The 12,382-nt window shown below is 41.0% G+C and overlaps 1 protein-coding gene across 2 annotated transcripts in view; it reads right to left on the reverse strand.

Annotated features, from left to right (window-relative positions):
• The window catches only part of polrmt (polymerase (RNA) mitochondrial (DNA directed)), an 84,146-nt gene extending 73,885 nt beyond the window's left edge, over window positions 1–10,261 (reverse strand). Inside the window, exons 1-4 of one of the 2 annotated variants that reach the window (XM_012871662.3) lie at window positions 10,066–10,260; window positions 7,855–7,953; window positions 5,887–6,734; window positions 5,084–5,217 (exon numbers count right to left, since the gene is read on the reverse strand). In XM_012871662.3, the coding sequence (XP_012727116.3) occupies window positions 5,084–5,217; window positions 5,887–6,734; window positions 7,855–7,953; window positions 10,066–10,198 (1,214 nt within the window). In that variant the 5' untranslated portion in view covers window positions 10,199–10,260. Of the gene's footprint in view, window positions 1–5,083; window positions 5,218–5,886; window positions 6,735–7,854; window positions 7,954–10,065 lie in introns of both variants that reach the window. The other variant, XM_036141353.1, reaches the window with a different exon arrangement.
• Window positions 10,262–12,382: the final 2,121 nt, after the last annotated feature.

Consider the following 12,382-nt stretch of genomic DNA (forward strand, 5'->3'; position numbering starts at 1 on the left):
ATATATTACATTCATCGGAACATAACCCATCAAAAGACTTGTGAAATGTCACTTTGTGGTTGTTGTGTCAGATCGCAAGTTTAAGGTTCATGACATCTGACCTGCCTGCTTATGCTGGAATGATAATAACCTGCCGACTCTCTGATTATTCAGATTTAAAAGAAGGGAAGAGAAAAAAAATGGCGCAGGGTTACAGAATATAAATTTGGGTATTTGCATTGACAACCCTTCTGTCAGGCCAAACAGTTTGATCCAGACGCAGATGGCTCCTGACAACAACAGTGAAATTTTTATTTGAATAGAACCACCAAGAGACGTCCCCGAGGGAGAAAAAGTCTTCATTACTGAATCCAGCAGGCAGATGATGCCAATGAGCAAACACTCTGTTGAATATAAATGGAATGTTTAATAAAATCTTTCTATAACTACAGTGCCTTGCAGAAGTATTTATACCACTAACTTTTCCAATCTTCAATGGGATTTTGAGTGACAGACCAACACAAAGTAGGGGTAATAGTCAATTAGGAAAAAAATACTTTCATACTTGTGGCATGCATCTGTATTCAACTCAAGTGAATAAGGTACATATATGTACATTTAGGTCTGTTCAGTGATTGATTGATTGAATGCGCTTCAATCTGATCACTGATCACCAACATGGTTCCCGGACAACCCACCTGTGAGCTGCATCTAAAATTAAATTTTTTCTTCCTTTTTAAATCACACATACATTTATATAGAACTTAAAATGACAATATCTAAAAAAAAAAAAAAAAAAAAGCATTAAAAATATACTTTACATAAAGTTAAATTGACCTCTCTCTTCTCGTTCAAAGACCATTATTAGTAGCCCTTCGTATGACACAGTACCAATTAAGTAGTGCTCAGTTTCAAAAAGGTTGGTGACCTCTGACCTAAACCCCTCCTCTGGCTTTATGTTTAGGCTGGTTGTCCTGCTGGAAAGTATTTCAGGATTTTCATGTATTTCGCTGCATTTATATTTTCACCCAGTCTGTTGAGCTTCTTGGTTTGAACTGGGGAAAAAAAGAAAGCATCCCGCAGCATGATGCCGCCACCACCATGTTTCACTGTGGAGGCATTGTTCCCACCACACATGGCCTTTTACATGTAGGCCAGAAAGTTCAAATTTGAACCAGAGCACCTTCTTACACATGGTTAATGGTTTGTGTGATCTTCTTCTTTCGGCTGTTTCCCTTACAGAGGTCGCACCAGCAAGTCTTCTGTCTCCACCTCACTCCATCTTCTGCACCTTCTTCTGTCACACTACCTACCCTAATGTCCTCTTTCACTTCATCCATAAACCTCATATTTTGGTCTCTATCAACTGCTTTGATACTTAGATTAAATCACAGGTCTATCTATTTACTAACTAGATGACCTTTGAAGGTATTTGTACGAGATTGCCAGAGTGAAGGGGGGTGAATAGGAATGCTCTCAAAATTGTATGTTAAGTATTCAGAAAACATTTTTATTCTACTTCACAATCATGCACTACTTTGTGTTGGACTATCACATAAAATCCCTACTAAAATAGGTTAAAGTCAGTGGTTGTAATGTGAGAAAATGTGAAAACATTAATAGCTTACTAATATTTTTCAAGGCACTGTAAATTGGACATTTGATCTTCAAACATAAATTGGGTTACAGTGTTCAAAAAATGTTTATAAAAAAAAACTGTTGCTTTTATCTGGAAAAAAGTCTGCCCTGCAAGCATTTTTAGCCTAAACATTTTACTCTGAATGAGTGATATTTACAGTGCACGCCCATTAAACGTTAGGCTGGCTGTATTTCTTCCAACTGCCTAAGATTGTAGGCTTTAAAAACTTTCATAGGAGACAACTGTCTCAGGTCTGTTTGCTTGCAGTGCCCCCTAGAGGCCACCCAAACAACAACAACACAATAAAGCCAAGATAAAGGACTAAAAGCGACCCATTTATCACCCGTCACAGAGGACAGCAGAGCTCTGCTTCAGTCTGCACACCTTTTACTCCAGACAATTATAAATAACAGTGAGCTAATTAGCATCAGGAGAAAACCCTGGCTCAGCAGCTTCCACCTATTAAAAACTAATCGGAAGACAGCTAGGACCTGTTCGTCCCAGGCAAAAACAAAAGGACCATGGCAACCCTACAGCTCGAGACGGCCGTACACTGATGCAAAGGGGTCACGGTATTTTTCCCCTCCCGCCTTGGAGACACTCGTGTTGAAACGTGCAATTTTGGTCTGAGCAAATGAGAAAGCCTCGAACAAAGGCGGGATTAGTCCGGGAGCTGGCAGTGTGGTCCAGAGGAACAAAGAGGGCAGGGAGGTTGACAGATAGAGCATAATCAGCCTGGTGACTGCTCTGCTGCACCCTGGGGAACGCAGAGCTCTGGAGGACAGGGCGCTTACAAAAGGAAATCTTAAAAGGATGAGCGCATGTGTCTCTGTGAGAGAGAAGCAGACTGAAACAAGGTACATCCAGGGCAAGGATGTGGTAGGAGTGACTTAATAGGGGAGAGAAATCTGACTGAGGGGGAGACAACAGTGATAACAAGTATAGTGACTAAAAGAAAGGGGTTAAAATAATGAGGAGCTTAGAAGGGAAGACTGGAAAAGAATGCAACGCTGCAGAATCACAATGTCATGTTTGGATCGGCTTACAGTGATCGATGGACCAACCCGATCCCACTGCCAGCCTTATCGCCCCGGCCACCTGGGCTGCTATTGGACCACAAAGCATAGGGTGATGTTTTCCAGTATGCGTGTTCATGAGTCCCTGCGTATGTGGTTACTGAAACAGGCATCATAACAGGATATGAATAGGACACAGTTTTACATTACTAGTGCAACTGCATCGATGTGTGCAGCCCTGAAAAGAACGAATCGTTCCACAAACCGGTCATTCGTCGGGTTGCACATTTTAGAGACTGCTACGAAACCTAAATGTAGCCAGACCTGGGCTTTTTGTTTTAATGACAGTGAGGCTTGATAAAGGGACGCCTTCACCAGAGTAGCTGAAGAGATGGAGCAAACTCCGACTTTGTCTAATTAATCACATTTCAGGATTTAAAGATGAAAGTGTCTAAAAGAGAATACATTTTAAAGGACCCACATTAATCTTTATCATGGTTGTTTCCCCCTTTTTAATTCAAAGAGAATAAGGATTAGACAGGTAAAACTCTTTGTTTGTTCCTAGCCACTAACAATTGTTCGCATTTGATGTAAGTATGATCCTATTTTTTTTTTTTTCTCCTTAGGACTAAATCCCGTAAAAGGAATAAATGTACTTTAGCTTCTTGTTATGGGTAGAAGTTTTTAATCCAACAGAATTTAAACGACAATATTTTCTCTATTAACGGGTATTATTTTGTAGATTGATTTTTATTAAACTCCAAAAACTGCAATAAGTGTACATGTCGCTAGATGATGTTTTTGAGGAAGAAAATTAGTAGGAGTTAAATAGGTTTGACACGTTTTAGGAAATGGCAAAAAAGAAAACACTATGGTTTTGATCAATTATAAATGTACCAATCAGGCTTACACTAACTAACACTAATTTCTGCTTTTCTTGGACATTGGAAAAGCTGTTAAGGGTTCCCAGCATCCTCATACACCCCTTGCGTGACACTTTAAAGTGATTTAACTAAAAATATTCAAACTTTTAGAACACTGGCAGAAAAAAAACATTACTAAACTGGAAAGATAAAAGATGGTTCCTCAAAATCCTTTTTAACTATGTAAAACTTCTCTATAAGAGGAAAAGTTAAGCCATAGTCTAATCTAGCTCATACCCATCAATGCCCAATACTTTCCCATTGTTTATCGCATTGTGTTTCTATTGTTAGTTCTGTCCCGACATAATACAAACAGGGTCTATACTGTAATATGCATTGAGATAAATTTAAGAGGAAATCCACTGCACCCTGCAGCCACAATAACTCCAGACTAATCTTATATGCAGCAAAAAAAAACAAAAAAAACAAATCTAATATGAGGCCTGGCCAGCAGACCAGCAGATTAATGGAGACTGATCCAAAATGCATACAGGAGCATTTTGCTTTGTGTGTTTTGTCATATGGACTAGAGCCACGGGACATGTCCAGCAGATTTATTTAAGCTAAATGTCAAGAAAAACAGTCGATACATGTAATAATTAACAGACATGTCAGGCAGAGTTATTATACTGCTTTGCAATCCATCCATCCATTTTCCAAACCGCTTATCCCTCATGGGGTCGCAGGGGTTGCTGGTGCCTATCTCCAGCGTTCACTGGGCGAGAGGCGGGGTACACCCTGTACAGGTCGCCAGTCTGTCACAGGGCAACACAGAGAGACAAACAGGACAAACAGCCATTCACACCTAAGGACAATTTGGAGAGGCCAATTAACCTAACAGTCATGTTTTTGGTCTGTGGGAGGAAGCCGGAGTACCCGGAGAGAACCCACGCATGCACAGGGAGAACATGCAAACTCCATGCAGAAAGACCCAGGGGTGTACTTGAACCCAGGACCTTCTTGCTGCAAGGCAACAGCGCTACCCACTGCGCCACTGTGCAGCCCCTGCTTTGCAATATAATGGATAAATATAAATGAATACTTGTCCGATATTAAAGGTTGCTTTTCTTTGTATTCACATTAACAAAAATCTGTATACACTGCATGACAATGTAGTGAATGCTGGAGGCAATATTTAATATGCTGCTAGATAGTAAACTCACAGTTATCACTAGGTTTTGTTTTAGTTTTTTTATAATGGAAGGTTTTACATTGTTGCAGCCTTTAGTACAAAAAGCTGAAAAAAAGACAATATTAAAGCAGGCGCAATTAATTTGAATAATGCAAAGTTTAGGTTAACAATGAGACAGCAGAGCACCAAACAGCAACTGCATTTTACAAGAACACATACAGATATAGCAAGAAATGAGCCCAGCATGACCCCTGGTGGCAAAATCCGGTATTGTTACTACTGTTCATTGCAACTTTGACAAACCCGAAGACAGCTTTTATTTTGTTGATGTCAACATCATTAAATCAATTTGTAATCTGTGTTTGTACGGTGATTTGCACATTTGCAGACGTACCTCGAAATTACTTTCGGGGAGCAGTTCTGTTGACGACCCATACACTCCAGCGCAGCGGAGTAGGAGCCCGCGTTTGGCTTCAGACCAGCTTCTTCCAACAGGATAAAGATGCGACCGATCTGATTCAACATGCCCTGATTAGAAGAGAACCGAGACAAAAGATCACAAAAACTACAATATAAACCTTTATCTATTATCAGAGGGACGTACATAAAGTGCAAAGAAGAGATGGCAGAGACATTTCCATAAATATATGAAAGGTGTCAATCTGCATGTGACAAGATTAACAACTGTAATACGTTTGTAAAGGTTTTTATGACCCTGTAACCATTTCTGATTTTTTTACAACTAGAAACTGTAGTGCAATTCATCGGGATTTTATGCTAGACCAACACAAATTTTTGCATAATTGTAAAGTAGAATTACCAATCATAATACATCATGCAAAAAGAAAGCATGGTGGTGGACTCATCATGCTGTGGGAAGATGGATGGAGCCAAAAACAGGACAATCTTGGGAGAAAACATGTTAGAGGCGACTGAAAACTTGAGACCTAGGTGGAGTTTCACCTTTCAGGACAATAATCCCCAAACATGCAGCCAGAGCTACAACGGAATGACTTAGCCAGGCCAAAGTCCAATTTCAGACTGAGATTTGTTTTTCTTCCACTCGACATTTATGGTTTGTGTAAGCCTCATCACATAAAATCCCAATGAAACTCATTGAAGTTTGTTGTTGTAATATGACCGAATCTAAAAGAAACAACAGCATATTACCATCCATAGCGGCCAGTAGGCACTTACCCTTTTGGCCCACACCCTCATCATAATGTTGTAAACATCTGTGGTAAGATATTTCCGTCGACTCATAACTCGGTGCTGACTGAGTAGGAAACTTTGCGAGCGCTCAATATCCCCCACAAACACGCAGGCCTCCAGGTAGGAGCGGATGCTGAGCTGGATGTCCCCACATAAACTTCCCTTGCTGCCGTCCTGGGGGCTGTCCGTGGTACTCAAAGAAGTCCAATCCTGTCCCTGCTGGTTGAGTCTTTGTTTGAGCTCCGCCACATTAGCAAGGTCCTCGTCCTTGACCTTGCCCTCGGTTGTTGCCCGTTTTGCTGCTTTTTTGTCAGAAACCTTACTTTTCGAGTCTTTCTGTTTCGGTTTAGGTGCTTTAGGGGCCACAGCTGCTTTCGCTGAGGTAGCAGCAGCTACTGCTGTTGTTGAGGAAGCTGCTGCATAAATTTTATCTGACAACTTCATGTCAGCTTTGCTCTTCTTTGCAGCAGAAGATATAATTTTATGCGACGTACCAGTGGCCATTAAGCTACTTTTGCTACCTTTAGATTGTCCCAATGGCTTCTCTTTGACGATCCTCTGCATTTTTTGCTCGAGGTGCTGCTGCTTTTTGAGTTTATTTTTCTTCTCCTGTGATAATTTTTCCATCCAGCGACTTGGCTGAGACTTAGAGGCCCCCTTTGTAACGGTCTGTCCCGATTTAGAAACATCGCTTTTGTCCTTAGTAGATCCTTTGGGAGTTCTTCCAGAGGAAACGCCTCCTCCAAACGAAGGAGCTTTAATAAACTGCACTTTTGCATGCTGGACGTCTAAAACGACGTCAGATTGGAGTTGCTGGATCCTGGCTTCAAGGACTACGAACAGGAAAGGGAAGAGAAAACATCACATAATCGTCACATTAATGTAAAATGATATGAGAATACGAAAAGATTTCAACATGGAGCTTAAAAAAAATGACATGCTCTCATAACTCTTTATTAAAAAAACAGAGCTTGCCTAACAACCTACATTGTGTGTAAGAAGACTGCACTAAGAAAGGATTCTCCAATATTTAAGTTGTGTGCAAATTCAGGGCCTGCATCCTTCGAAGGACCAAGCCTACATAGGTTGGGTCCTACAGAGGTTGTGGAGGCCGGAAAGTGAGGGACTGTGAAACTGGACACGACCTAGCCTTCCTGGCCTTACCTCAGCGTAACAGCGGTCACCTAGCAACCGTGAGAGCGTGAGGCACTAAGCTGTTAAGCTGTAAAAAGAAAATAATAATTAAAAACTTTTTCTCTGTTTTGTTGTTGTTTATCTAGTCCCTCAGGAACTCCAGCAGCTGTGCGGTCGCCACAGGCATGCATTGAAGACGAGCAAACTATTCATTTCCAAATGCCAGTGTCCAATAAGGCATTCAAGCTAAATCAATGATTTATTCAAATTAATTATCCTGTTATGACGCTTAGCTTTAATCTCAGCCAAATCGATTTTCTCATTAAAGGAAACACTGAAATTAACCAAACATGAACCGTAGATGGCACCACTGGATGGAAGTCAAATACATCCGTATTTGACTTCCTCCCAGTGGTGAAATGGTGAATGAGTTTGAAAACCAGGTGCTGGGAGTCAGGCGGTTTCTCCAGGTGTAGCGAGCCTAGACTGCCCGGTCAGCCATCAGCTGGGGGCAAGGAACATTTTTGCGAAAAAAAATAAACTCTTAAAAGTTAATTTTGTGTCACAGAAAGTGTAATATATGATTTTTTCATTTGCTTTTGCCAATCTCTTTCTTCATCGACGCTTCGACCCACAATGAAGGGTGGAATCGAGCGGGCAACAAAGGACGCACCGAACCCATCCTTCAAATCTGAGAATAAATAGGATGCATTTGTCGGAGCCTTCGACCATTTGGACGTGGCTTTATTTACTGAATACAATTTGGACACAGCTTCAGAATGACTTAGAAATGATAATTGCAGTCAAAGTAAAACGTACCATCTAGCAGCTGAGACTGCTCATGTACACGTTTCTTTGTGTCGTCTGATTTCGGGAATACAGTCGAGACATTTCTTCTTTGTTGGTACAACGGTGTTTCTGGAAAAGCAAACACATGTCATGTTTATCCATCAACAGGACAGCAGAAATAATTACTGTGAAATATTAGCCGGGATAAACACGTGTTTCTAAGTCTCAAGAGCAAAAAGCTTGTTTTTTAACTCTCAATAAGGGCGGCCTATGTTTGGGAAAAGTCTGTTTGCACTATTTTTCTTCACAATTTTTCCTTAATTTTGCAAAATCTGTGAAAGAAATCTGTGGGCATGTGCGTCATGTCATTCCATTCGACTGATATCACTGGCAGCTTGTGCATGATTGCATGATACTTGCAATGTAAAAGTCCCCCCACTACTGCACAGAGCAGCCTTTGCAATTGCAATATTGCACAAATTGAAACCGCCATGACTATTGTGCAGCTTTACGGTCAGTAAAATTTGGACAGAGCGTCTGACAAAGGCCATGCTGTGTTGTTTTTTTTTTTTTTTTTTTTTTTAAAGTCCAACAAACCTAATCAGTGACGAGCACGAAAGACTTGGGGGTTGCCGAGTTTACCGACTGTTGGGATTAATGTTTATACTTCATTAACCGATTTATCTTGTTATGATGTAGTAATGTAAGCTTCTGATATAATCATATTACTCACATGATAGCTTAATCATGTCTATACGAAGAAACAGAAGACACTCTGTTTCTTCCCATCCTGAAACAAGAAGGCTCAGCTACAAGATTATGTGCTGACTGGACGTGATTGCTCAGCTGTGTATCTTTGTTGGCAACTGAGGCTGTAACTATCTGTTCCCCCACCCTTCAGTACAGCCTCAGTACTGTAACTAGGGAAACGCCCCAAACTTAATAAAACCGAGGAGAACGCTGAGACCGGCAGAGTGGGTTGGAGATTGTAACTGTACGGTCTCTTCCTACACTCCTCGCGAGCCAAACCAAACTAATTGTCTTTGTGCCTTTCTTTCCCCGTGTTGTATGATGTTTTAGGTATTTAGACCTAACACCGACCATCAGCTTTGTGTATCAGATATGTTCCCCGTTCCACGCCATCCTCCTGACATGTAAACCTGGGTCCTGGTTAGGCCTTGTTTGACAGAACCTGAATTGTTTTTAAACCTATTAATCTTTGTGTTGACTGTAGAAACAAGCCCTTTATAACGAGTAACTGCCTTTAAGCCAGAGGTGTCAAACTCATTTCTATATAGGGCCACTTTGGCGTCATGAAGTCATTAAAAGGGCCGGTTGCACGTGTATAGACGATACTTTTCATTTCATAATTACATTCCAGTTCACATAGAAGTATAAAAAATGCACAGTAACATAAAAGTAGCAACCTTAGGCCCAGTTTATACAGTTTATCTGCAAAAAAAGTTGATATTGGGGTGAGTTACACTTACAGGAGGCACAGATTTAGCCACTTTATACACTTTAAAAAGGATATATGCCTCTACTTTATGACATGATGCCTTTTTTTTTTTGGCTCTTGAGGGCCGGATTATTTACCTTGACGGGCCGGATTCGGCCCACGGGCCTTGAGTTTGACACCTGTGCTTTAAGCCATTTCCTCATTTGTGTTGATCAACACACATCTGCCCTAACAGTCTTTCCCATTTTGTAGAGGAGGACCATCGTCACGTTCACAGTCCAAAGAAACAGGAAGCCATCAAACGCTATGTAGACGTCTTTAGATGCTCTGGTGAGCTGTATGTGTTGACGTGTAAACTCAAAACATCAGCTACAGACAAATGAGAAAGCCTCGTGGTGATGTAAACATGAGGAACATCTGGGACTTCAGTGTCTTGCTCAAGGGCGAAGAGACACGAGTCTTCAAACCATCGACGTTTTAGTGGGCAAAGGCTACAACAGTGGAGGTAGCTGTCACTTTCCAGCAGCAGGGGGGAATTATCTCTTTGATCTCCCATCAAGGAGGGAGTGTGGACTCCAAGAGTCTCACTTGCCAACCAGGAAGCTAACGAAGCTAATTCGCTCGAGGGCGAATAATTAACATTCTAAACAACAACCTGCGTAGACGTGTCGTTAAAGCCTGAAACACTTTTAAAGACAACAAGCCTCGACTGTACAAAGTAAAGTTTGCGCCGGAGGTCCACTGGTGCCCATCAGTAACAGAGTTCCCTTGCTGCGGCTCACCTGATATCCGTCCGGCTGCGCCGCTCCTCGCCGAGACACACAGCTGGCAGCGTTCCGCAAAACACCTGCGAACGTCCGCTAAACTGCGCCGACCGACGCATTTGGCCAAGGAGCAAACTCTGAGCAAAGACATGTTGACATGCAACAGCCGCGTTACTCCAAGAGCACTACGCAGCCATCTTAGAATAGACTCAGCTAATCGGGAGCAGAGAAGACGATGTCCGCTTTGTCAGGCCTGACGAGCGGAGCTCAGATGACATCGAGCAGCCACTCGAGGGCCGCTAATTAAATTATTTCTAGATGGGAAATTACAGCAAATACTTCATGGTCCTTTTTTGTTGTTGTTTAAAACTATGGGAGGGTACGAGAGTTTTAACCTGTATTTATTTTGTGTGTTATTTGGTTCGCTGTTTCTTTTTCTGTTTTTATCAGTTTGTCTGAGTGATTTCCTCTTTATAAGTTATGGTTTTGTAAGTCAAGACATGGTTTTGAGCAGTTCATTCTTCAGTGTTTGTGGACGTGCAGGTGAGACACAAAAAATATTGTCTTATGTACATAACCTTTTGGTACATACAAACTGTCTTTCTTTATTGTTTCTTCTTTTCGCCGCTGCATTTCTTTAAAAATGACACAGATTTATAATGTTTCTCTTTTGTCTTCTGTTTTTACTCGGAGCCTTGCAAAAAAAAAAAATATTGCTCAAATGTACATTGTGAATGTGCAGTTGAACAACAGTAAAGTCTGTCTAAATTTTATTTGTAGGATGTTCTAATGCTGCAAGCCAAAGCGACCACAATTCGCCCCTTTTACGTTCAGACAAAATGCATTTTTAGCGTCGGAAAGACGTCCAACGCCTCAACTTGGACATTTGTGCACATACAACTCCAACGCGTTGTCTAGAGCCTTGACGCTCTGACGGTGCGTCTGGCAAAGTGAATCCCATGGGGAGAAGCTACTCTGTATTTTTTCCTCTGCTGGACTCTCTGGAAAATTGCAGGTGAAATCCTTGGCTTTATCTACTGAACACTGTAATATAATCTTTGTCGTGTCTGGATTCACCAGATAAATCAGAGGCACTCTGAGTTAGATGAGTTTCACCACCTCCTGCAGTAGCTGCCCACCCCTAAAACAATCAATCCCAGGACAGGCAATATGCTCTGCAACAAGAATGCAGAGAGGCTCAAAGACACATCCATTATCCTCAGACCCAATCAGCCACTGAAGAGACCCCACCACAGACTAATCACTACAAACGGTAATGCTTTATTCAGCGCATGTCAATATTTTTTAAAATTTATTATTCAAATTATAAAATCCAAACAGAATGTATTAAATCATCATTAATCCTTCTTTTTTGCTCTCATATGTGCACACTCATCACTTTCAATAAAAAAAATAAATGTGTTTGTCCTACAGGTGGCAGTCTCCACACAGTTAATTAAACCGGTGGTCGGCAGAGGAGGAATGCCTCACAATAATATGACAAATCAAGTTACTTGTTTTAATTTGTTCTCATCAAATGATGACAATACAAGACATATTTTACACATCAAATATGTTCACTTGCTTGTGTAAAGCAGTAGTATTGATTATATAGTGTATTTCATCCCTCATTTTTATTATAGTACAAATATGCTTTAAAATAATGTTAATTTATTATTTAATGGAATATTTGAAGAGCACCTCAAGACCCCTTACTTGTTCACTTGCCACCCCCAAATTGGGATTCTGACCCCAAGACTGGAACTCACAGATGTTAAAGAAAATACCATGACTACTTTTGGTTATAGAAGCCATAAATGCATTTTTTTTATCTGAACAATTTGGTTGTAATTGACATATAATGGTTTTTTAAATGCCTTTCAGTTAGAAGAAGATAACAATGTATTTTGCCTTTTCCCGAAGACAGGGACATAATTCATTTACCTCAATTACAGAAATAACTTTATGCAAAATGTAATGTCCCAGCACAGAGTTAACAAAGGCTGAAGGTTATCCAAGAAAAAAGTACTCGTCACAGCCTTTTGAAACATATTGTCTCCTTTCTCCCTCTGACTTTTGAAGTTTAAACCCAATAAAGTTCAAATCAAGTGTGACTCTGGTTCAAATTGAAAGTAAAACAGAAGAAATATTCTTCACATCCTGAACACTTTCTGACCCCCAGCAGCGCCAGCCAGCCCTTCACATGCACCCATAAAGCACACTTTAGTGGGCCTTTGTGTCTCCGCAGACAGGAGTATCACTACTTGACAGGGAGAGGGAGAGACAAGGGAAGGTGGTGGTAGCGGGGAGGGGGGGGCTGTAGTGAAGGAAATGA

Source organism: Fundulus heteroclitus, chromosome 9 (genome assembly GCF_011125445.2).
Source record: "Fundulus heteroclitus isolate FHET01 chromosome 9, MU-UCD_Fhet_4.1, whole genome shotgun sequence".
Classification (NCBI taxonomy): domain Eukaryota; kingdom Metazoa; phylum Chordata; class Actinopteri; order Cyprinodontiformes; family Fundulidae; genus Fundulus; species Fundulus heteroclitus.